At 47.3% G+C, this 23,830-nt stretch overlaps 2 protein-coding genes across 16 annotated transcripts in view; both read right to left on the bottom strand.

Annotated features, from left to right (window-relative positions):
* Positions 1 to 13,700, bottom strand: part of Tpm3 (tropomyosin 3) — a 28,340-nt gene extending 14,640 nt beyond the window's left edge. For 7 of the 15 annotated variants that reach the window (XM_036189818.1, XM_036189816.1, XM_036189821.1 and 4 more), the window contains exon 1: positions 6,519 to 6,754. In XM_036189818.1, the coding sequence (XP_036045711.1) occupies positions 6,519 to 6,650 (132 nt within the window). In that variant the 5' untranslated portion in view covers positions 6,651 to 6,754. Of the gene's footprint in view, positions 1 to 6,518; positions 6,870 to 12,447; positions 12,574 to 13,501 lie in introns of those variants that run through there. The other 8 variants (XM_036189810.1, XM_036189808.1, XM_036189813.1 and 5 more) reach the window with 5 other exon arrangements.
* A 6,360-nt stretch (positions 13,701 to 20,060) lies between these two features.
* On the bottom strand, positions 20,061 to 23,699 carry C6H1orf189 (chromosome 6 C1orf189 homolog). The gene is made up of 4 exons (XM_036191266.1): positions 23,629 to 23,699; positions 23,203 to 23,243; positions 21,291 to 21,420; positions 20,061 to 20,420 (listed from the first exon to the last, which is right to left on the bottom strand). Exons 1-4 carry the CDS (start codon positions 23,671 to 23,673, stop codon positions 20,319 to 20,321), a joined length of 318 nt encoding a protein of 105 aa, XP_036047159.1. The 5' UTR covers positions 23,674 to 23,699; the 3' UTR covers positions 20,061 to 20,318.
* Positions 23,700 to 23,830: the final 131 nt, after the last annotated feature.

The raw sequence follows: 23,830 nt of genomic DNA, 5'->3' as shown, positions 1-23,830 counted from the left end.
AACGTGTCCAAAGCTGGCCTTGAACCTGCCATATAGTACCTCCCAAGTGCTGGGATTATAGGTATGTACCGCAATGTCCAGTTTATGCTTTGCTAGGGATGCAAGCCAGGCCTCATGTATGCTAGACAGGTACTCAACAACTGAGACATACCCTCAACCCTGAAGAGCGTTTTAAAATTCAGTTCCGGGGTTGGGGATTTAGCTCAGTGATAGAGCGCCTGCTTAGCAAGCGCAAGGCCCTGGGTTCGATCCTCAGCTCAAAAAAAAAAAATCAGTTCCTTGTCCACACAGTTATTATCCCCTCTCTTCTGGATTCAGTTCAAATTCCAGAACCTATAAGAGTCAACACAGCCAGGTATGCTGACACACACCTTCAAGCCCAGCATGCAGGAGGCAGAGGCAGGTGGGTCTCTGGGAGTCTGAGGCCAGCCTGGTTTACACGGTAAGATTCTGTCTCATGAAGGCAGCCAGAAGACACTTCTGCCTCATGCTCAATAAACTGATACCTGTTTCCAGATTTCAACTCCTGATCCTCCTGTCTTTACTTCCTAAATGCTGGGATTACAGGCACACCAGGATGCCAAACAGCAGTATTTCTTATATTTCTAGTGAGTGCTTGTATTCTTTTACAACATTTATATATATATTAATTTAGTCTGTAAACCCTCTGATCACCTTACCCTAACACATCAGGACGATGACCAACTAATGCTTTCTGGAACAGCTTTCCTGAGAGGAAAGCACAGACTGCAAGATTGGGGTATCTGTGGCCAGAAAGATGGTTCAACAGATGAAGGCACCAGATGCCAAGCCTGAGGATCCAAGTTCAATCCCCAGGACCCAATTGGTAGAGAGAACCAGTTCCCATAAATTGTCCTCTGACACACACACACACACATACACACACACACACACACACACACACACACACACACACACACTGTTGTATATGCACACTCAATATTCGCTCACTTAAAAAAAAAAAAAGGATTGGGGTACCTTTCCCCCACCTTATCCCTTCAATATGCTCCCTTATTCCCTTAAGAAAGAATAGTATAATCTGATAACATTATAAAAACAAACAAACAAACAAACTAGTCTCCACCCACTGCCACTCCTCTGGATGTCTGAAATGCCTTTCCATTCCTCTAACAACCCCCTAAGCCTCACCAGACTTCAGTACAATTCCTAACAGTAATTTCCCTGGCTTTCACACACAGTAAGCAAGTCACGGACTGGCTACAAACGAGAAACAAAGAAAAAGATGAAGCTTGTCCATAGTCCACAGAAAGTGTGCTCACAGGTGAGATGATAGTACATGGCCCTAATCCTAACACTTTGGAGACCGACACATAAAGACCACTAGTTCAAGGCTAACTTGGGCTACACGGGGAGACCCTGTTTCAATGAGCTAACAGACCAAACCACCCAAACGTAAGATCTTTGCTGCACGTGACAGTTCAGATGCTTATATCCTGGGGAACTCTAGCTCTCCTCTCCAGCCCAGACTGGGCCTGAATTCTATTACCCTGCTTTCCTCTTAACAGGCAAGTGTGCTGGCAGCTGAGGAATCTGGGCCATTAGCCCTATGGGGAGGGGTATAAGCAGACAAGATTCTTGCTAACAATCAGGATCGGGACAAAACTTTCCACATACAAACACAGGAGATCCAGGAGACTGGGAAAGGAGGCAGGAGGCCGGGCTACAGGAACAGAAGACTGAGAAGTAGGTCTACATAAATCGACGTTCTAAGAAGCCATTTGTACTCCTAAACGCACCATTCAGAACACTACAAAGACACGCATTCTCTAGTTCCTTCTCTTCTAGGAAAACAGATGTCCTGCAGGACAGCAGTTTTCCCCTCACAAACCCAACAAGGCCAACCAGTCAAGGGCAAGCCAGGCTATCAGGACGGGGTTCTGAAATACTCAGTAATATACAGTACTTACCCCTTTCAGATGCCCAAAATGAAAACGTGAAAAAAATGCAGCTCAAGGGTTGGAAAGAAGGTTCAGCAGTTAAGAGCACCTGTTTCTGTTGCAGAGAAGCCGGGTTTGAGCCCCAGCACCGACATGGTGGTTCACAACCATTCATAATTACAGGGCCCGTGGCTCCAAAACTCTCTTCTGACTTCCATGGGTACCAGCACACTCATGGTACACATACATACACATAGGTAAAACATTCACATATATAAAATACATCTAAAAAAATTAAAGAAAAAAAGAAAAATGCAGCTGGATCTGTAGGAAGCACATGAAATGTAAGTCACCATCCAGCTCCTAGTTACTCAAACTGGAAAAAGATAACAGGCTATGGGGGCAGGGTATAGTTACCATGGCAACAAGCTGGCTCTGGCACTTTCTCCTACAAAACAGCATTTACAATTGAATTCTTCACAAGGGTAAAAAAGGAGGAAAAGAAAATACATCTTGGTGCTGTTGCAGGAGCAAGCCTGTGTTAAAACCAGAAAGACTAAGGAATCCCTGCAAGCTTCAGACAGGCCAGTGGGTGGTGGGTCCAGGACAGGGTGTTCTTCCCCTACAGCAGATCAGTTCTCTTTAGAAGGAAACAAAAGCCTGAAAATTCAAGATCTGATACTCCCTCCACTTAGAGGAGTAAGGAAGACAACTTGACTTTTCCTTTAAGCCAGAGCTTACACATACTACTCAGGTCAATGTCAAGTTTCTGGGCAGACTAGCCTGATCCTGAGAAATACTATGTTTTTTCAATTAATCCTAGGTTTTACCTGAATGCCCAGCAGAGACTGCCTACCTCTCAGCACCTTGGAGGATACAGTGTGAGGTCTTCCATTGTTCAGGAGGCAAACCCCTGGTGGTGGAAAGTGCAGCCATTTGGTCATATTAAAGACGGCTGATGCCAGGCGGTGATGGCGCACGCCTTTAATCCCAGCACTTGGGAGGCAGAGACAGGCCGAGTTTGAGGCCAGCCTGATGTACATAGTGAGTTCCAAGACAGCCAAGACTACACAGAGAAACCAAACCAAACTAAAACAAACAAACAAACAAATAAATAAATAAAATGGCTGACGGCTTTGGCTATGACATAAGCTTAGTTTAAATGCTACACTGGGCTGTCCATATGGCTCAGTGGGTAAAGGTGACTGCTTCCCGTCTCTACAAGCCTGCCAATCTGGTTTTGATCCTCTGAACCCATGTGATGGTGAGAGAACAGATTCCACACAGTTGTACTCTGAGCTCCACACACATGATGGAATGCATGCTGACACACATAGATTATATGCATACTCAATAATAATAAGGTAATTTTTTAAAAAATGTAGGAAGAGGCCCAAAGCATATCACATCCCTTAAAGTAAGAAACAGATGGGGAGTTGGGAGGCAGAGCAGGGCCAAGGACAGAGGGGATAAGTCTAAATCTGGCACTCTGCCACACTGGGGTTTCTCTTTTAGATAAAAGTCACAGGTGTAATTCAAAGTGGAGACAGTACTAGATGAGAGGCCTCAGCTGAAGAAGGGACTGCTGGACACACTGTCCACAGACACCTACACCAGCGAGCGCTACACCCTGTTCTCCAGAAATTTCAGGTTTTACCAAGGGAGAGGAAAGCTAGGAATTGGAGTTATCTGCCCGCTCCAGAGTCAACAAAGGTGGAGTCTAGGCAGAGGCACTCAGAGCAAAGGGCTGTTTGCCTCTCCTGTAGGAGTGTGCTCTGAAATGGGGGGGGGGGGGGGGACAGAGAAAAGCAAGTGGCAGCCAAACCAATCCAAACTTCTAAGCCAGAGAGGTCATAATGCTCGTTATGTGTCCACCAAACACATGGACATACTGAACATACTGCCAAACGCCCTAACCCCCTTCAGAGACCAAGAATCTGGGCTTAAGGCCAGAACCACTGTTCAAAGCCCACTCTCCTTCCCTTAACAGTGCTTTCAATGTAACAAAGTGAAAACTAGCCCGGGACACTGGGAGAGAAGTATTTTTTAAAGAGTAAATGAACCATACACTTAAAAATGATTACAGTGGGGCTAGAGATGCTCGGTATGTAGAGCACTGGCTGCTCTTGCAGACTTTGGTCCCCAGTCCCGACATAGTGTGGGTTGGGGAAGTGAGTTCACAATTGCCTGTAATTCCAACTCCAGGGGTCAGGCACGCATACATGCACATAAATAAAAACAGTAATAAAAAAGAAAGGTTAAAATGGAGATCCCGGCATGTCAGTGAACACCAGAGAATATCCCAGAGGCTGAATGAAGCAGAAGGATCACTTGGGTCCAGCAATTCAAGGCCAGCCTTGTCAGGCAAAATTTTATGTTATATATGCATTTTTATCACTTACAATAAACATACGTAAGTTTTATGCTGTTTTAGATAGGACAGAGTCAAGGGTGTAGCTCAGTGGTAGAAAGTCTGTCTAGCACAAGGCCTAGATCTGATCCCTGCACCACTTAAAAAAAAACAAACAAACAAACAAAAAACCCTCTTACTAAATACAAAGGAAATACAAAACTGAGGGTAAGATTTAGCAAGGAGCTATACTATGAAAGCCTGTCTCCAGGCCAAGAATGGTAAAGACTGACTTCAGAACTTGCCCCTCAGCTCTGGACTCATCCAGTTTAACAAGGGCTGGGTAAGTGCCCATACAAAGTAACCAGAAAAAGACCAGATAGCCTACTAATATAACAGCATAGGATAGCACCAAGCAGTGCTGGCAGGAGCCTAAAAACCCCACACTCCACAGCAGCCCCAAGAACAGGCAACCCAAGCACCCCTCTTCACACTATGACTCCTTAGTAGGGGCTCAAAGTTCACAGGCGCAGAAAGTCAAAAGCTCACAAAGAAGATACTGGTCTCATCAATATTTAACTACCACCCTACTTCCTCATTCGGGGGACTTCCTCAGGAGACTTCCGTGAAAGAAGCACATTTGGTAAGCTCTGAAACATGCGAAAACACACTCTGCTTACCACCCCACAGTCATCTCAAATACGGAAGGGAAGCCAAATTTTCCTACAAGGAAAATGACCAAATTCTGAGATAGACACACCCTACCTACCCTAAAACCACTCCCAGAATACCCATACTTAAACTGCAGCACATGGTCAATTCCTTCTACTAGACTCTCCATTTTCCCTTTTTAAGACTTTCTCATCTCTAAACAATCTCAGTAGATAAGAAGCTGTAGGCATGCCAGAAGTGGCCAAGCGAGCCTGTAATTCCAGCACTTGGGAGGTTTAGGCAGGAGGATTGCTGGGGATCCAAAGGGGCAGCTGATCTCAAAACCATCATACTGGATGGTCTAGGAAAAGGTGATGGTGAAGGCAAGCTCTGCCATCTCCATGCCCACTAATAAAAGAATTTTAATAATGTTTAAACATCAACTTGAAGGGAGCTATGCTCTACTTTTCCACACTCACCCCTTTTGGCCCTCAAAAATATTCTGCTACTCCCCAAACGAATAGCCAAGGGGAAGAAAGACACCAAAAAGAAGAATAAAGACCACCAATAAGCTACCGAGTTATTTTCATTAGGTCTCCCACAAGAATCCATTCATCCCACCAACAGTTGATCAAAAACCACACTGTACAGAGTAACTGAGAAAGCACCACCCCCCAATCACCATTGCCACTCATTAACCTGTTTCCATCCTCCACAGTGTTCATTCAGATCAATCAGGAACCTTGAGATTGGCCTGGCATTTGACTCTCTGCTATACACTCCCTTATCAGCCCTGCCTAGGAGAAATGTTCTCTGCACGTCTAACTTGCACTGCTCACACTTCAGACCCGAATCTGGCAGAAGCTCCTGCCTTCCAGGTCATGATGGGTAGGGGCCTAAGTACATTTACTGGCTCCGACATTTGCTAACGTCGGGAGGAGTAGCATCTCTCCCACTTCACAACGACTGAGGGGCGGGAGTACCAGTGAGTTACAAAAGGTCCCCAAGCTCGAGGACGGGAGGTGGTGGTGTGGCCTTAAGCTCCGCCAGTGAGGGAGGGAACCGCGCTTCCTCTCAGCCAACTGCTGGCTCATTTCCTGAGCAGGAGGAGGGAGCGGAAAAGCTGCCAGCAGGCCAAGTCGGGGGCTTTCCGGCGGTCCCCACCTCCTTTCACAGGTTATGCTCGGCCCCTCCCGGGCCAGAGGAGCACGCACTTACTTCTACCCCTCTGGCCGGAAACCTCAAGCGAGAGCCAAGGGTCCCCACCCTTCGCGGAGAAGTGGGGGGAGGGAAAGGCCGCTGAGCCCCTCCCCTGGCCGCGCCCGGCTCCGAGGGACCGAATGAATGAGCTGGGGAAGAAAAGAAGGGAAAGGCAGGGCAGCCCGCGCCGCGCGGGGCTCGATTCTGTCCAGGGTGCAGCCTGCACGCGCGAGCACCTAGTTTCCTCCACGCTCGCTCACCTGGCCATCGTCATCGAGTCCCACCCAACCTCGGGGATCGGCGTCTAGCCCGGGCCTCCAGGACGCCGTGGAGCCGAGCTCCCCAGCAGAGGGGCTCGGGTCCCCTCCCTGCCGCGCCTCCTCGCCCTCCGCGCGTACCTGCTCCCGGGCCCGCCTTTCTCCCTCCACTTCCCGCTGGAGGCGCTCGGCCCTCTCCTCCGCATCATCCGCCTGCTGCTGCAGAACCTGGATCTTGCGCTTCACCGCCTCGATGGTGGTGATCCCGGCCATGGTGCCCACCCAGCTGCTTCTGGAATTCGGGTTCCTACCTCCTCCGCTCGGCGTTGTAGCCGCCTCTCACCCTACTTCCGCCTGCTCCGCCCTGAAATACCGGAACTCACCCCCCCGCCCGGATGTGACGCCACTGCCACCGCGCGTTCCCCACCTCCCCTGCCAAGCAGGCGGGAACGCAGTCCGCTCGAGGGGCGGCGGGCAGAAAGTGAAGGGTGGGGCCTCCCAGTCGCCCTAGGTGACCGCTCAGGGCGGTCTTTCCTCCGACCAGTAAAGGGGGGTGGGGTTGGGGAAGGCTACCATAGTAACTGAGAGGCGCTTCGTGCGTGGTCTAGCCTCACCCACCAGGTTGCCTCCCAACAATGGTTGGCCCATTTACAAGTAAGGGGCTGCATGAACACTAACGCGGTTGACCCCTCTCTTTATCCAGTGCCTCCCCACCGCTGTGTCCTCTCCACTCTGCAATATAAAATATCCTACATGCTTTCAGTTCTACTCAGTCTACGGCAGACTCCAAAACCAGGTTCTGAGAAAAGCCTCAAAGACTCTCGACTTCATCTTGCAAAGAGTTCCAGTGAACTCCCTTGAAAGTCTATTCAGAGGGGCTGTGGATATTGCTCAGCTTGTAGAGCACTAGCCTAGCACGCACGAAGCCCTGGACTCGATCTCCAGAAGCATGTAAACTGGCATAGTGGCAAGTATCTGTAATCTCAGTACTGGGGGTTGGGGGGGAGCGGGGAGACAGAAAGATAAGAGATTCAAGGTCATCCTTAGCTACAGGGTGAATTCGAGGATAGTCTGAGCTACATAAAACCTCGTTTCAAAAAAAAAAAAAACAAAACAAAACAAACAAACAAACAAACAAAAAACTGTTCAGATAGATTCTCTCCCATCTCCTGCAAGTCCGGCACTCCATAAGGTCAGGTGTGAATTTAGCGTTCTGTTTAGAATACAGCCGTGTCTCCTGCTGCTTTGAAAGTCAGAATGAACCCACCATCAGTTAACCTGCCAGCCCCTTTGGCCCTTAGAATGGTTTAGGACTTGGTAATTTAATCTTCATGTACAACCCCTTTTCTAGACAAGATACTTAATGTCTCTATCATAAAAATTCCCTTATTAAGGTTCCCCTATTATCATATCCTTGGTGCAACAGCAAAATATCTGGAAAACTATTGTGGAATTTAACCCCTAAGCTGTAATAGCTGTCATCAGTTTTACCACCACTGCCGCCTTCAATTACTCCAAGGACTCCCCCACTTGCCCCCAACAGGGTTTCTCCGTGTAGTTTTGGTGCCTGTCCTGGATCTCTGTAGACCAGGCTGGCCTCTGAACTCACAGAGATCTACCTGCCTCTGCTGGGATTAAAGACATACGCCACCACTGCCTGGCTCCATTATTATATGAGCTAAAACTGCATCTCCAGGCCGACCTACAGGATTTCTGGAAGCACAACTGTAAAGCAGTTTGTTTTCTCTTCGCATTTCTAGTTTTTGTTTGCTTGCTTTGTTTATTTTTTGAGACGGTATCTTGGGTAGTCCTGGTTGACGTCATCTCTTTTGAGGCCCTGGTTTGTCTTAAGCTCTGGACACTCTTTAACCAGCTTCCTAAGTACTGAAATTTCAGGTGTGAACTGTCACATCCTACCTTTATTTCTCTGTATTTCTCCCCGCTCCTCGGAAAGTAATAACGATCAATTCCTCCTTTGATACAACTCTTCTCTTCCCTTGAGAAATGGGCTATGGAGTAGGACTTAGAACTGAAAATATTAACCTGGGGTTGGGGATTTAGCTCTGTGGAGGCTCTGGGTTCAGCCAGACACTTACTGCTTTTCATGTCTGGTTCTGGTTCTCAAGAAGCTCCCTTCTTGGGGGAAAAAAAAAGAGACTACAACAGTTAAACTATTCAGAAGAAACAGCTTGGACAAACAATTTTCTCGGTAGAGTATCTTGTACGCCTTGACTCCCACCCACCTCCCCAAAATCTAAGACAGAACAGCAAGGTTCTGACACCGAGTAACAACTGGCTTGATGGCCTAAGTAGTTCTCAAGCTTGTGTTAAGTCTCTTCAGAGGAGTTGCTGGTGAAAATTGTGTTATCTGAGTGCTGACCAGCAGGCGGCACTGTTCTAACCTTGTACCCTTAGACCCCATCTTAGGCAAACCAAAGTTGAGCCAACACTGCATTGCATTCCTGAGGCTGGTGCCTTTGTACAGATAATCTCTTGATCCGGGGAAGCAGATGGGTAGACTCCTGGTAGCTTTTAGAGGCATGATGGCTTGGCAGCAGGGAGGCCAGCCAGCGTATTGTTTTCCTGGTGACAGACAACACAAGACGCCAACAGGTGTCTCTGTCCATCCTTCTGTCCTCATCCCTCCCAACACACGTCCCTAAAAAAAGAGTGTTGGGACTCTCATGCCCTGAGCCCCACCCATTGCAATCCTCATTCCTCCTGTTTCTCCCTGAACAGCTTCTGATTTCATCTTGGATTAAGAGGATCTTATGGGTTGGACATGCTGTTCAAGCACAAGGAACTGAATTCAGTTCCCCAACACCCACATAAGAGCCAGGTGTGGCTCTGTGCATCTGCAGTCCCAGTGCTGAGGTGGTGGTGGTAGAAACAGGTAGATCCCAGGGCTTGCTGGCCAGCTAGTCTAGCTAATTAGTGAGCTCTGGGTTCAGTGGGAGCCCCTGTTTCACACTCTGCCTCCACACTCTCACAGGCAAGCACATACATATCCATACACACACAAAAGAATATTACACATGGTTATGCAAAAATGTAAATATATACTTGCTGCCACCAAACTGTAGCCTCAAGATGGTTAAAACTGTATATTTTGTATGTGAAAGTACACACACACACACACACACACACACACACACACACAATTTTTTGAGACAAGGTTTCTCTGTGTAGCCCTGGCTGTCCTAGAACTCTATCTGTAGACCAGGCTGGCCTTGAACTCACAGAGATTCACCTGTTTCTGCTTCCCAAGTGCTGGGATTAAAGGCCTGTGCCACCACCGCCTAACATTGTGTCTGTACATTTTGCTACAATTATAAACTATAATAGTAACTGAACTCTGGGAAGAAAAAAACCCATAAGATAGGGCTGACCTTGCCACATCCTTGCCTTTTCTTTGTTGAAGCCGCTCTAGAAAATCCACCACATTCAGAAAGGCTTCTGTAGTGTAAACACATAGTTATTGGCTCTCTCCTCCCTCTCTTCCCTATACAGTTCCATCAAGACAATATGCAGCTTGCTTACTTATTAATCTTTAGGTCAGGAGCTGAGCTGTGACCCTTTTCTGTGTTAGACAAAGATGCATACATTGTGATCTTCACTTACTCTTTAAATCCCAGTGCCTTTCTCCGTCAGCGTTTTCCCCGGTTCCTATAGACACCCTCCCCTCAGTCTTGTATGTGGAGTGGAGGGTCAGCAAGCTTTCAGGAAAGGGCCAGAGAGAAAGTCTGGCTTTACAGACTCTGCAGCAGTTATTTTATTGGAGGGAGAGAACCACTAGACAATATGGAAATGAAAGAGCATGGGTGTGCTCTAATAAAAGTTTACTTACAGAACCAGGCTGTGACAGGGCTTAACCCACAGATGGTACTTGGGGAAAAGATATCTTTCTTCCTCCTTCTGTCTCAACAAATCCACCACCCATCCCCGCTTATGTTTTGTTTTGTTTGAAATAGGGTTTTTCTACATAGCCCTGGCTGTCCCAGAACTTATCATGTAGACTAGGCTAGCTTCAAACTCATAGAGATCCACCTGCCTCTGTCTTTCAACTACTGAGACTAAAGGCATGTGCCACCATGCCCAGCCTATTTCTTGTTCTTGTACGATCTATGAGAGGTACTCACTGACTCTGTGAGAAAGGTAACAGAGGGGACAGACCGGGTTAAGTTGAGGATTTAAAATTTTAAGACAACATTTTACATATTTAAATTTTTTAGCCAGGAAGTGGTGGTACAAGACTTTAATCCTAGTACTCAGGAGGCAAAGGCAGGTAGGTTTATGAGTTTGAGGGTCCTCTGGTCTACAGAGTGAGTTCCAGGACATCCAGAGCTACACAGAGAAAACCTGTCTCAACAAATAAATATTTTGTGGATTTCTATATAAATATGAAGAAGCTTCTTTCAACATAGTAGTAAGACAGTGTTTGTATAGAGTATATGTGTTCATGTGAGTATGTTCTGTACTCCTGTGTGTAAAAGATCCTAAAGAGGCAAAGTTCACCTCTAGGGAATTCCATTATTTTTCTGAAATATATTGGCATACTTTCTAGGACTCTTTCCCTCTCCTTCTCCCAAGATTTGCATCACACCTAGTTCTTGTCCTGGTTCGCAGCGTTTCTGGCTAAGGACCTTCCCAGGGAGGTGTTACTTAACATCTCACAATATTGTTACTAGCCTGACATAGTGCTAGTTTGTGGAAACCCCTGTCCTTCTGCCTCCAGATTGAGGACCAGAGCCATCTATCCATCTGTGCCTGTAAGCTAGGCTAAGCAGGTCAAGCAGGCCTTCAAGTACTTGCTCAATCCTGGAGACAACATATTGTTGTTTTTTCAGTTTTCCAAAAACAGAGACATAGCAGTGTAACGAACAAGACTTCTAGAAACTGTGAGTGTGTATAGTGCACACTGCCCTGTTTACATCACTGATCTCTGGTGTCCTGTACTCTAACACCCATTATGTCTGAGCCTTTGAAAGTGAAGAACCAAGAGAAGAGCGCTTGCCTCGTGACAGGGCCTGCATGTGAGGATCTAAACTCATTTGTAAGTGATCCACTCTGTCCTTTAAGCTGTTTTCCAAAACCAAATGTGATTTAAAATAACATCGGCTTCTACTTTGCTCCTCACACAGATGCGGAGAAATGCCCGTGTAACTGATATATCCTTTTGTTACTGTTAAGATCCCAATAAGCTAAGTCAATGTGGGGGCGGGGGTCTGGATCTAATCCCCACACCCCAAATAAAAAATAATAAGTAACAATCCTCTGATACTTTTCTTCAAAACAGATGTCCTATATAGTCTTTTCCTTCTCTTTGCAGAAAACATCAAGGTTGATGATGAAGGAAAGCAGGTGCCAAAGTATAATAGGTAGTGGGTAAAGGTAATTAACTTCAATTTTAATCTCTTCAGGGCCATAGAGTAAGGTCTGGGGCAATACCTTTGCCTGCTTCCCAGTTTCTGTTATCGTCCACCCTCGATCCCTCACTGCTCTGCTATGATCAGGGTTCCCTGTAGCATCTCTGTGGCATAAGGGCAGATGCCCACTTTGACCAGGACAAATAAACCCAGATAGGGTCAGGGTCAATGTGACCTCCATTTCCTATTGTGAAATCTAAGCTGGCTTTGTTGGGTAATTGAGAGATGAGAGGTTCCCTATTAATACACACATGCACATGCCAAGCCTTGTACACAAAAGCTAAGAATGTGACATGGGGGAGGAAGTGGACACCGGATAGCATACATCTGGACTTGGAAGCCCCTCCCTTTGTCCAGGTCCCAGGAAAGGTCATTAGATTACTGGGAAGGAGGTTGAGTAGTCTAGAGATGAGACTTCCATGCATGTCTCTCTCTTTTTCAGTGCTTAGTGTAGAACCCAGGGATCCATGCACATTAGGGAAGCAATACTATCATTGAACTATGCTCTCAGCTTCAACATGTCTTTGAGTAAGAAAGTATTCCAATGTAAGAGCATGCCAGCATGTATTACATGCAAAAGCATTATGTTGGCTGTGTACCCATAGCCTGTGAACCCACAAGCAAGCCGTCTCCCTAATACTTACATCAGCTGCCTTCTTCTCTGCCAGCTCCAGCTTCTCCTGGGCATCTTTTAAAGCCTCAGAATACTTGTCCAGCTCATCTTCTGTTCCTTTCAGCTTCTTCTGCATGGTTGCTAATTCATCCTCTAGCTGTAGGAGCCCAAAGAGCAACCAGAGACATAAACACAACCATGCCTGCTTGAACACTAAAGACCTCTGAGCTCTGCCTCCACGTTATCATCCCCCGAGAGAAAACACTTTCTCAGCCACTCTTCCAAGTGTTATCCTATGGATTGACATCAGACTCCATCATTTCTGGCCCTAAGATGACCAGGTCTGGAGTTTTCGTGCAAGACTGTCGGATGGTAGACATCTAGTGGGTCTGTGATGCTTTTGAAGAGGGAGAAAAATGGACCATGTTCTTACCTTCTTTGCTAGAAGTGAAGCGTTCTTCAAAAACTTGGTCTACTTCTACTTAAGTCCAACAGGCACTCTGTGGCAACAAGAGGCTACTGGCTTTCTCAAGGTCATATGGACAGTCTAGGGTGGGTACCCCAGAGCAGAGGTTCTCAACCTTCCTAATGCTGTGACCTTTACTACAGTTCTTCCTCCCATGGTGACATCCAACCATAAAAGTATTTTGTGGCTGCTTTATAACTATTAATTTGCTGCTACTGTTGTGAATGCTAATGTGTTTTCTGATGGTCTTAGGCAACCCCTGTGGTACCCAACAGGGTCTTGACCCCCAAGTTGAGAACCACTGTTCTGGATGTTCTCTGCTCCTTCATTTTCCCATGAAAACCAACCACTTTTCCTCTCTCTCTCTCCCTCTCTCCCTCTCTCCCTCTCTTCTTCTCTCCCTCTCTCCCTCTCTTCTTCTCTCCCTCTCTCCCTCTCTTCTTCTCTCCCTCTCTCCCTCTCTCCCTCTGTTTTCTAAGACAGGGTTTCTCTGTGTATCTCTGACCGTCCTGGAACTCGCTGTGTAGACCAGGATAGCCTCTGCTTCCCGAGCGCTGGGATTAAAGTCCCACCTCTGTTTTGTAACCAGCAAGTGAGAAAGGCCAATGCCAGTGCCTACCTGTTTGCTTCTTTCTTCTGCCTGCTTCTGCTCAGCTTCAGCTTGCTCAGCCCGGTCCAGAACATTCTCCTTGTCTAGCTTCAGCATCTGCATCTTTTTCTTGATGGCCTCCATCATGAGCTGTGACTGTTGGTGGGCTTACCTGAGAACACTGGAGAATGGGAGACAAGGACAAGAAAGGAAGGGCTGCCCCCTGAGTGACTAGAGGCTCCCCAGGTTTGAGCCTTTATCTGTGGTCACGGCTCCACCTCTTATTCCTAACATGGTCTTTCTAGCTCCCTCCTGCCCATCACTGTCCCCCTGGGGGACACAGGGTCACACGCATTGATAGACTGACATCATCAGCAAGAAAAAAATATTGAGGGACAGCTGAGGCTGATTTTAGACAATGGAAAGTGGGGGTGGTGGGAGGCTGACCTTGAAACTTTCCACTCGTTCTTGGCAGCTCTGTGGATCTTTCAAAAGTGGAGGGACAGAGAGAACACTGAAATAGGGAAATCTTTGGCAGTTGTAGCCACCAGAGGATCCCAGTTGCCTTTAGCTCTCTCATTTTTCCCTGGCCTGTATTGGCTATGGACCTAACTCTACTAGTTGTTAGATCTTTTGATTCCTGGTATTTAGGGAGCATGAGCAACAGTGGGGGGGGGGGGGTCACTCATGATCCTTGACAATTCCCCCAGATTGCCAGTTGGAATTGCTGTGCTATTTTGGGATTCTCTAATTGGCAGAGCGCAGGAGGGTTAGGATGGGAAAGGCTATCCTAAGGTTTCAGGTGGGATGAGAAATAGGGGGATCACAGTACAAGGTCATAACTCCTCTTTTCTCATAGTGTTCTTAAAATAGAACTTTCATGCCCATATGTATCCAAGTCTGTGCTGCTCCCTACCCCTCTTCAACGGCTCCCTGTGAACCCTGCCCAGCCTGCTGTCCACCGAACCAAAAAAATCATCACCGTCTCTGTGTTCCCCAGTCTAGTGCCAGCCTCCTTTCTAATTCCCTCTGGAATCTTGTTATTGACAGGTGGCAATTGAGCCCATACACAGTTGCCATATACCCAAGTATGCCAGAGAAGTGGACACTGTTCAAGGTGACCAGAGCTATGGGGGTGGGGGAGTGAGGTGAAGTGGGGGGCGGGGGAGAACAGAAATGGTTCTAATTAGTTCTTAATGTCAAGTTAGTGTCAAGGCTAAACCGCAGCACTGTGGTGACTGAGTCAAGCACAGGGTGGGGGCAGGGCAGAACTGCCTCACTCCTGAGAGCCTCCCTATCAGGAGCAGACTGCTAGATGGACCACCTGCTGACTATTGGGGGAAAGCAGGGAAGGCAAGCCTTTCAGAGGCCAATCAAGGAAAGGGCAAAGGAGAACTGGGGGGGAGGAGGAGGAAGAAGAAGAAGAAGAAGAAGAAGAAGAAGAAGAAGAAGAAGAAGAAGAAGAAGAAGAAGAAAGAAGAAAGAAGAAGAAAAAGATGGGCAAGATATATAGAGCTGATCCCCAAATTTCAGCTTTCTCCCACTTCTATGTGAACCTTCCAGTTTAACATGGGCACCAGATACTTTCAGGGGAATTGTGGAGAGAAATTAGTAAAACACAAAACAAAACAGACAAACAAGCTGTGGCTTAGTGGTGGAGCCCTTGCCTGGCATCTGAGCCTTGGGCTCAATTGCCAACATTATACACACACACACACACACACACACACACACACACACACACAAGACAACAGGCACAGGGCATGGTGGCACACGCCTTTAATACCTGGAGGCAGAGGCAGTAGGATCTCTGTGAGTTCAAGGCCATCCTGGTCTACATAGTAAGTTCCAGGACCACCAGGGCAACATAGAGAGACCCTGTCTCAAAAAGCAGAAAAGACAGGCAAGAGTCTCAGAGCCCCAGGGACTGAAGTAGCGGAGAGGTGATGCCAATTCTCCTCACTGCTGTGAGAATATGTCTGACATTTAGTTGGTTCCTAATTTAACAACCCAATATCAAACATATCACACAGAAGCCGGCAGGCGAGCTTGGTAGCGATCTGCCCTTCTCCCCGCTGTGAAGAAAGGTCAGGGAAGACAAACCAGAGCCTAGTCATGGACAGATGGAAACCCATCTTCTTCAAGGGCACTGACCCTTGCTCTTCCCCTCCCAAAACATGTTCTTGCTCATCTGCCCTTCATGCCATCCCTGCCACAGCCCCTCTTCTGCTGTGTCCAGTGTCCGCTGGATCATGTTTGCTTAAAGCAAGAACACCCAGGCAGGACTTCACATCCGGGACATTTCCCAGAGCTCCCATATGAAGCTTCACTCTGTGTGTGACAGCACCAGCTTCCAGAGGCTCACCAGGGTCAACAGCTCCTCTACAGCTTTGCCACCTGCCTTTCGATGCCATCTGAGCTGCCCAGGGCTTCCCAGGGGGTAGGGTTAGGGATTTGCATATCGTCTGCTTTTCATTTCCAAGCAAACTCCTAACCTCCCCAGATTTCTCCCATGAGACTGCTCAGTCTTCTCAGTGGCCTCCAACTTCACAGCTTCTAGTACTGGACACAGTAATCATGGGGAACTTCTGAAATGCTGGGTTGCTGCTTCTCGCCATCTCTTACCTTGTCTCCTCCTCAGGTCAACCTCCTTCAAGTTACCATTGGATGTCCAGAACAGAAAAGCAGTTTCACTCACAGGCTTCAGTCTGGGCTCCAGACAAGAAGACTCAGAGCTTCTCTTGCCTGCTTAAAATGAAGACCGAGAGGGAACTGCTTCTGCCAGAAAGTGGCCACAGACCTCAGGACTCGCCTTCTTTTCCGTAGCTTTCTTATCACCAGAGCTCCTGGGCCGGCTTCTCTAAGGCTCTAACTTCACAAGGATTCAACCTGGTTCTCTCTCTCTTTTTTTCTCCTTTTGGAGAGAATTTGGGTCGGTGGCGCATCATTTGGCAGGCAAATGTTTCATTCACTGTGGCAGAAAGGAGCCCAAGTTATAGCTGCATGGAGGGTGGGAGGGCACGTTCTATCAGTCCCCAGGCATGTTCCTTGTGTCCTTGCCTCCATCAATCCTGACGTCTCCTTCCCCCCCACTGCACACACCCACTCCACAGTGACTTTGATCTCAATCAATAGCCTGTCCCCACACCCAGTCAATTCCTATTGCATGTCACTTGCCTTCCAGGGAAAGACTAACAAATGGGCCTAGGTCCCAAGACAGGCATTTGTGGCAGTGTCTTTTCTCTTTTGTAGTTCCCAGAGTTTGTGGGTGTATATGGAATATCTACACGCTTGCCCTCCATTTACTCTTGAAGTATGACATGATGATTCTCTGGATCTTCATTTACTCTTAACTCTCACCTTTCAAGCTTTTGTCCCTGAAGCCTTGACTACAATGGGAACACAGAGGAGGGAGAAAAGGGCAGGACAGGTACTAGCGAGACCGGAAGACTTGCCTGGAAGTGGCGGCGCACGCCTTTAATCCCAGCACTCGGGAGGCAGAGCCAGGCAGGTCTCTGTGAGTTCGAGGCCAGCCTGGTCTACATAGTGAGCTCCAGGACAGCAGGACTACATAGAGACCCTGTCTCAAAAACAAACAAACAAACAAACAAAAAACAGGATGAAAAACATTAGTGTTTAGGGTACTAGAAGAACAAAGGAAGACTGGGAATATTGATGTGTGGAGGTGTAGCTCTCTAGGGAGACTTTGGATGCACAATTAGAAACATCAAGCCTGATAATAACACTTTAGCATTCCCCACTTTTTTTTTCTTACTACACTTTTATATTTCTGTGTGTGGTTGTGACCTTGTGCCTCTGTGAAGCTCAGAGGACAACTTCCAGGAGTCTATTATCTCTGTTAACTATGCGGGCGGGTTCTTCAAACTCAGGTCACCAGGCCTGGCCGCAAGTCCCTTTACCCACTGAGCCAGCTCACTGAGCTGGCTTGTGTTTTTCAGCTATTTCAGATAGGTCTAAATCCTTCTAAGCCACAAGAGCAGGGTCCAACATCAGCTGGAGCAACGACAGGGGCTGGAGGGGTGCTATCGAGTGGGGTGATGAGAGCACACAGAATTGGCAGTGAGGTCAGGGAAGATGGGAGTTAGAGTGGGCTAAGCTGCCAATAATGGAGCCAGCCTGGCACTGATAAGCCCCGAGGGAATAGGCCAAGGACGGAGATCAGACAGAGGGGATGGGGCATCCAGCGAGTCCAGATGAACAGACAAATCAGAGGTTGGTTAGAGAGAATAATGGGAGAGGAGATAGAGGGAGAAAGTACCATGGAGAAGCAAGACAGCATTCTGGTTTCCTGTTTATATGATCTATTAAGTGTGACTTCTTCTATGTACCTTATTTAATTCCCACAGCAACCCACTAAGGTAGAAATTGTTTCCATGTCATAAATAAGCAACAAAAACTCAGACCTAAAATTATTTCTCAAAAAACATTTTATGTGCATGGGCATTTATTTTATCTGCATATTTGTCTGTGTACCACATGCATGCCTGGTATCTGCAGAGGCCAGAAAAGGGCACTGGATCCTTGTCTATAACTCCAGTTCCAGACAATTGTGAGCTGCCATATGGATGCTAGGACTCCCATCTGGGTCCTCCGCAAGAGCAGCCAGTGTTCTTAACCACTGAGCCACCTCTCCAGCAAACTGCCCCACCTCAGCCCCCAATATTAAAATGTGCACCAGACCAAACACCCACTAAGTGGCAGGGCAAAGACTGAGAACCAGATCTATCCACTATTCTCTTGACTCTAGGCCATGCTACCTGTGAAGAAGCAGGTGACCTGGGAGACAGTAAGAAAGAAGCTAAAAGAGAGGTAAGGATGGTATGGACCAGACTAACACAGGCCGGGAACAGACAGAAGGACTGGAAATTCAGTCCTGTTTGGTGTCAAATCCAGTGAGGTGTTTGTGGCTTCATCTCCTACAAAGCTCACACTACACCTGTAATTACTGTTCACGGCCTGTTTTCTCCACCAGCCTGGGAGTGCCATTTCATTTGATGTGAGTATTCGTAGCTGGTTACTGATGGTGAGGGATTAGGAAGCAGTGGTGAAGACAGAGGGCAGAGTATGTGATAAACAGTGACATTGAACTGGAGGTGGCTTAGTCACAGGACCAAGGCAGGGCCTAGGTTCCAGGGAAATAGGAGGCTATTGGAGGTCAATTTCTAGGTTTGTGTTCTCTACCTACTCACCTGCTTAATCCTAAAGACAATCCCAGCTGGGTCTGTCCTCTGTAGAAGAGGGTCCAATACCATGTCCCTCTACCTGACCCTGAAGCCTGTGCTGTTCTTTGTACCTGATGCCTCTCCATGGTCTGCACAAGTGGAAGTGGAGGGCAGGAAGTAGTAGCTTCTGACAGCTAAATGAAAAATGCAGGCTTTGATGAGAGACTAAGGATAGAGATGGACCGGAGAGGTTAAGAAGGAGAGGGATGTGCAGTGGATACAGCCACACTGAAGCTGAGGGTAAGAAAAGATCCTATGGTACAGATGAGTGACCAGTGACAGTACTGATGACAGGCGAGTTTAGGGGGAAGCATCAGAAATTACATCAGAGGACAGATTCTCACAGCAGCCCCTGACTGTGAAATGGGGGGTCTCTGGATGTCCTTTGTTTCCCCGTGGACGTGTTAATGCTTTCCAGGATTTTCAGTGTCAAATACCTTGAGAATGGACATGCTTTTTCCAGCCCAAGCCCATTACTTGATACTTAACACCGCTACATTGCATACCCAGTGTAACCGGAGGGGTTAGTTTGGAATCCTCTCAGTTTTGTAGAGTAAGAATTTAGGCCTAGAAGAGGCTAATGCATGTTTTCACAATAATGAGATACCCTCCAAACATAAAATTCAGCCCCCTGACTCTCAAGCACCACATTTGCCTATAGATTAATAACCATGTTTAAAGCTATTTGTCCACAAATTCAGAAAAGATCAGTGAAACCAAGGTCTGAGGCTTAGTGTTTTTAACTAATGACCACCATGAAACATCATGACCGAAAAGCAAGTTGGAGAGGAAAGGGTTTTATTCAGCTTACACTTCCACATTGCTGCTCATCAACAAAGGAAGTCAGCACAGGAACTCAAACAGGGCAGAAACCTGGAGGCAGGAGTTGATCTAGAGGCCATGAGGGGTGCTGCTTACTGGCTTGTTACATATGGCTTTTTCAACCTGCTTTCTCATAGAACCCAGGACCACCAACCCAGGGATGGCACTGCCCACCATGGACTGGGCCCTCTCCCACTGATCACTAAATGAGAAAATGCCTAAGCTGGATCTTTTTTTGTTTGTTTGTTTGTTTTTGTTTTTGTGGAGCTGAGGGTCGAACCCAGGGCCTTGTGCTTGCTAGGCAAGCGCTCTACCACTGAGCTAAATCCCCAACCCTACAGCTGGATCTTATGGAGGCATTTCCTCCACTGAGGCTCCTTCCTCTCTGATGACTCTGGCTTGTTGTGAGTTGACACACAAACCAGCCAGTATAGAAGCAGTAATCAGAATCTAGGAAGTAAAACTATGGCAGCCAAGAATAAAACCAAGACTCAGGGCTGATAATAAACCCCACGACCTAAATCTAAATTTTTAAGAGTTAGCTTTATTTTGTTAAACCAAATCACAACCTTTTTAAACCAGACATCCTCTCCCCTTAGGACACTGCATATCCCACGCTAACCACAAGGCGTCACTCTTGTTTTCCGAGGCAACATTTGAGTTGACTTGACAGTGGAAAAGGGGTGGTCTGAAGTCCCAGGTCCAGGTTTGTTTTGGGAAGCTCACATGGAGACTAGAGGCTGGGCTAGCAGGCATGAGGGAAGAGCAGTGTTGGGGCAGCGTCAGAGTCTCTCCTCATAGAAAGCCTTGCCCATCCGGCCGAGTTCCTGCTGGTACTGCTGATGTTCCTCCTCAAACAGCTGGTGTAAGGCAGCTTGACGGACCTGGTAGGGAAGTACAGTGTGTGGGGCTGGCTCTTTAGTGCTCCGCAGGCTCTGGATGCCTCCCCACCCCTGAGTTCCCATGGACCCCGCTTTAGCAGGGACGTAAGAGGAGGTGGGAGAAGAGGTAAATCAGTGGAGGGAAGCCTATTTAATTTCCCCACCCTTGGGTGAAGACTCATTATTCAACAAATATTTTGCTGAGACTGTACCATGAACTACAAAATCTGCCAGGTACTCAAGACACTAAGAGGTGACATAGCAATTGGCACCTCAAGTGGAGAAGAGCAGCTGAGGGTCTCACCTGGATGAAAAGAGCAAAATAATGCATTGAGAATTGGAAAGGTGCCACCTGCAGCTGGGTGATGGGACATGCTTATAATTTCAGCATATGGGAGGCTAAGACAGGATGTCTGCAAGTTCCAGGCCATCCTGGGATTCGAGGAAGACCTCGTCTCAAAAATAAATACGTAAAATAAACCCCGACAGGGTGTGGTGGTGCATTTTAACCCAGCATGCAGGGGAGCAGAGGCAGGAGGCCAGCCTGGTCTACATAGCAAGTTCCAGGTCAGCTAGGGGTATATAGCGAGACTGTCTCAAACAAGCCCCAACCCAATCCAACCCAACTCAAAGAACCCAAGAAAACAAAGCTTCATTAAGCCCAAAACTAAGCAAGGAATGCCAGCTGCAAACATTAAAAAACCTCACTGAAAAAAAGCTTTGATATTTGATGTTAATGTTCTGATAAAAATCATGGGAAATCTCAGAGCAAACAATATGGTTAAGTCATGACAGAAAGAGCTTGATATGCCGGCTGGCAGAGACATAGAGCAGGGAAGGAGGAAGACTCCAGGCGGCCCTGCTAGAACTCACCACCAGCAGCTGTCTGTTGGACAGTGCTAATTCCTGTTCCATAGCATCCTGCATCCTTAGGGTAGCATACAGGTCTCTCCGTTGGCTCAATGTCATCTGCCACATACAGTGAGTATGTGAATCCCGCCATCTGTTCCAGGTTCAGGGTGGGGATTAAGAGGATGAGAGCAGTAGAGACAAATCCTTACTAATGTGGTTCCTTTGTGACCAGAACCTCTGCCACTGTCAGAAGACTGCAAAGCTCTTGAAAGGGTAGCCAGAACTGACTTAGAATCTAGTGTGTAAGTGCTGTTACTGAATCATACCATGAAGAGGCAGAGCTGCCAGCTGTTACAGTACACACAAAAGTTGTCTCACCTACATCATTTAGAACTGGGTCCCAGTCCATTGTTCCTAACCATTACCTTTTTTGTTTTGTTTTTTAGACTTGCTTGCAGGCCAGAAGAGGGCACCAGATCTCATTACAGATGGTTGTGAGCCACCATGTGGTTGCTGGGAATTGAACTCAGGACCTCTGGAAGAACAGCCAGTGCTCTTAACCGCTGAGCCATCTCTCCAGCCCTTGTTTTGTTTTTTCAAGACATGGTTTCTGTGTAGTTCTGCCTGCCTCTGCCTTCTGAGTGCTGGGATTAAAGGTGTGTGTCACCACCCAGCTATTTGTTTTTTAATTTTATTTATTATGTATACAGTGTTTTACCCTCATGTGTACCTGTATGCCAGAAGAGGGCACCAGATCTCATTACAGATGGTTGAGAGCCACCATGTGTTCGCTGGGAATTGAACTCAGGACCCCTGGAAGAGCAGTCAGTGCTCTTAACTTGTGATCTTAACCTCTGAGCCATCTCTCTAGCCCCGTCCCCAGCTATTTTTTAAAAAGACAGTTTCATGTAGTTGGCTGGCTCCAACTCACTATGTACCTAATCCTGAACTTCTGATGCTCCTGTATCTCCTGAATGCTGGGGAATAAACCCAAGGCTCTGTGCATACAAGGCAAGCAGTCTACCAGTGAGCTATCTGTACCAACTCCCCTTCCCTGTAATGTCTCACCATATAACCCTAATTCCCTGGCATTATGTAGACTAGTCTGGGCTAAAACTCAAGAGACCCACCTGTCTCTGCTCGCTCTATTGTTGAGATTAAAAGCATATAGCACCATATTGGGCCCCACTTTGTTTTTTGTTTTATTTTTTAAATTTTTACAGATAAAGTTTCTCAGTAGCTTTGGAGCCTGTCCTGGAACTTAGTCTGTAGACCAGGCTGGCCTGGAACTCACAGAGATCCATCTATCTCTGCCTTCCAAGTGCTGGGATTAAAGGTGTGTGCCACCACTGCATGGCCCCCTTTGGGGTTTAGGAGTGTGTCAATCACACTGTAACCTTGGCTGGCCTTAGACTTATGCTCATCCAAGTACTGCGATTATAGGTGTGAGCCCCCATGCCCTGCTTCTGCCAGCATTTCTTTTAAAACCTCAGGATTGGAGGTACAGCTGGTGGTAGAGCACTTCCCATGCACAAAAATCAAAACCTTAGCAGGTAGAGTGCGCAGTTCAGTCTTCTGGGTATTGTGTCACTCATTCAACAACTGTATCATTAGTATCAGCTGTATCATCAGTACAAAGCCAGGCAAGAAACACGTGAGATTAAAAAACAAGACAAAAAACAAAAGAAGAGAATGGCAAAACAAACACTCGTGCCTTTCCCGCAGAGATTGGGAAGCAGGCACAGAAAAAACCAGGCTTATCTACTAGGCATTAACATGCTCATCTCCGATTGCTGAGAACAAGGTTGCTTGCTCCCTGTCTGCTCCATGTTTTCTTTCTTGAGGAGTCCCCAAGGAGAGCTGATTTAGGTGATGGCTCAGGAATGGGAGAGTGGAAAAGAAACTGATGGGAGGAGACGGAAACATAGATTACCCATTGACCAGCTTCTTAAGTGCCACGGCTCTTTGCAAATTCTGAAAGAGAAGGGTTCTGTTGATCTGCCTTGCTTACTAGAATCTGACCACCAGTCCCCACTTTGGAGAAATGAAGTAGTCAGCATCCTAGTGGGAAGTGGGAAAGCTCTACATTTCTCAGAATGGACTGAAGAGAAAATACAGGGCCAGAGTGGAACATATGTGAACAGCCCATTTCAGAAGCAGCTTCCCATTTTTGCTGACTCTCCTGCACCTTTTCCAAGGGCCTTTCTCAGGAATGCTGTACTTCGGGCAAGCCCACCCAGAAACTACAGCAAGGGAAACTACCCCAACGTCCGCCTCCCCCCAAGTCCACCTCCCCCCATGTCCGCCTTCCCCCAAGTCCGCCTCCCTGAAACGTCCACCTCCCTCCAGCTCTGCCCACCTCTTCCACTTTCATCATTTTTTCCGAAGACATATCTACAGACATGGCTGGTGTTTCTGAGGCCACTGGGAAGGCCCTCCTTTCTGTTTAGCTTGGTCACTAAGGTTTCAGTAGTCATAGCAACAGTTAGGCGTCCAACAATGACCCTGGTCCTGGGAGTTGACTGATTACTTGGCCTGTTGCCCTAGTGACCTAAAGGGAA

The sequence above is a fragment of the Onychomys torridus genome, chromosome 6 (genome assembly GCF_903995425.1).
Source record: "Onychomys torridus chromosome 6, mOncTor1.1, whole genome shotgun sequence".
Lineage (NCBI taxonomy): Eukaryota > Metazoa > Chordata > Mammalia > Rodentia > Cricetidae > Onychomys > Onychomys torridus.
This window is presented reverse-complemented; position numbering and strand designations above follow the sequence as displayed.

Coding starts and splice junctions, on each gene's coding strand:
- C6H1orf189 (XM_036191266.1), bottom strand. CDS start 23,673: ATGTCTGTAGATATGTCTTCGGAAAAAATGATGAAAGTGGAAGAG. Junction 23,244..23,628: donor AAATGATGAAAGTGGAAGAG/GTGGGCAGAGCT, acceptor CTTCTCTTTCAG/AATTTGCAAAGAGCCGTGGC. Junction 20,421..21,290: donor CCAACAGACAGCTGCTGGTG/GTGAGTTCTAGC, acceptor CTTCCCTACCAG/GTCCGTCAAGCTGCCTTACA.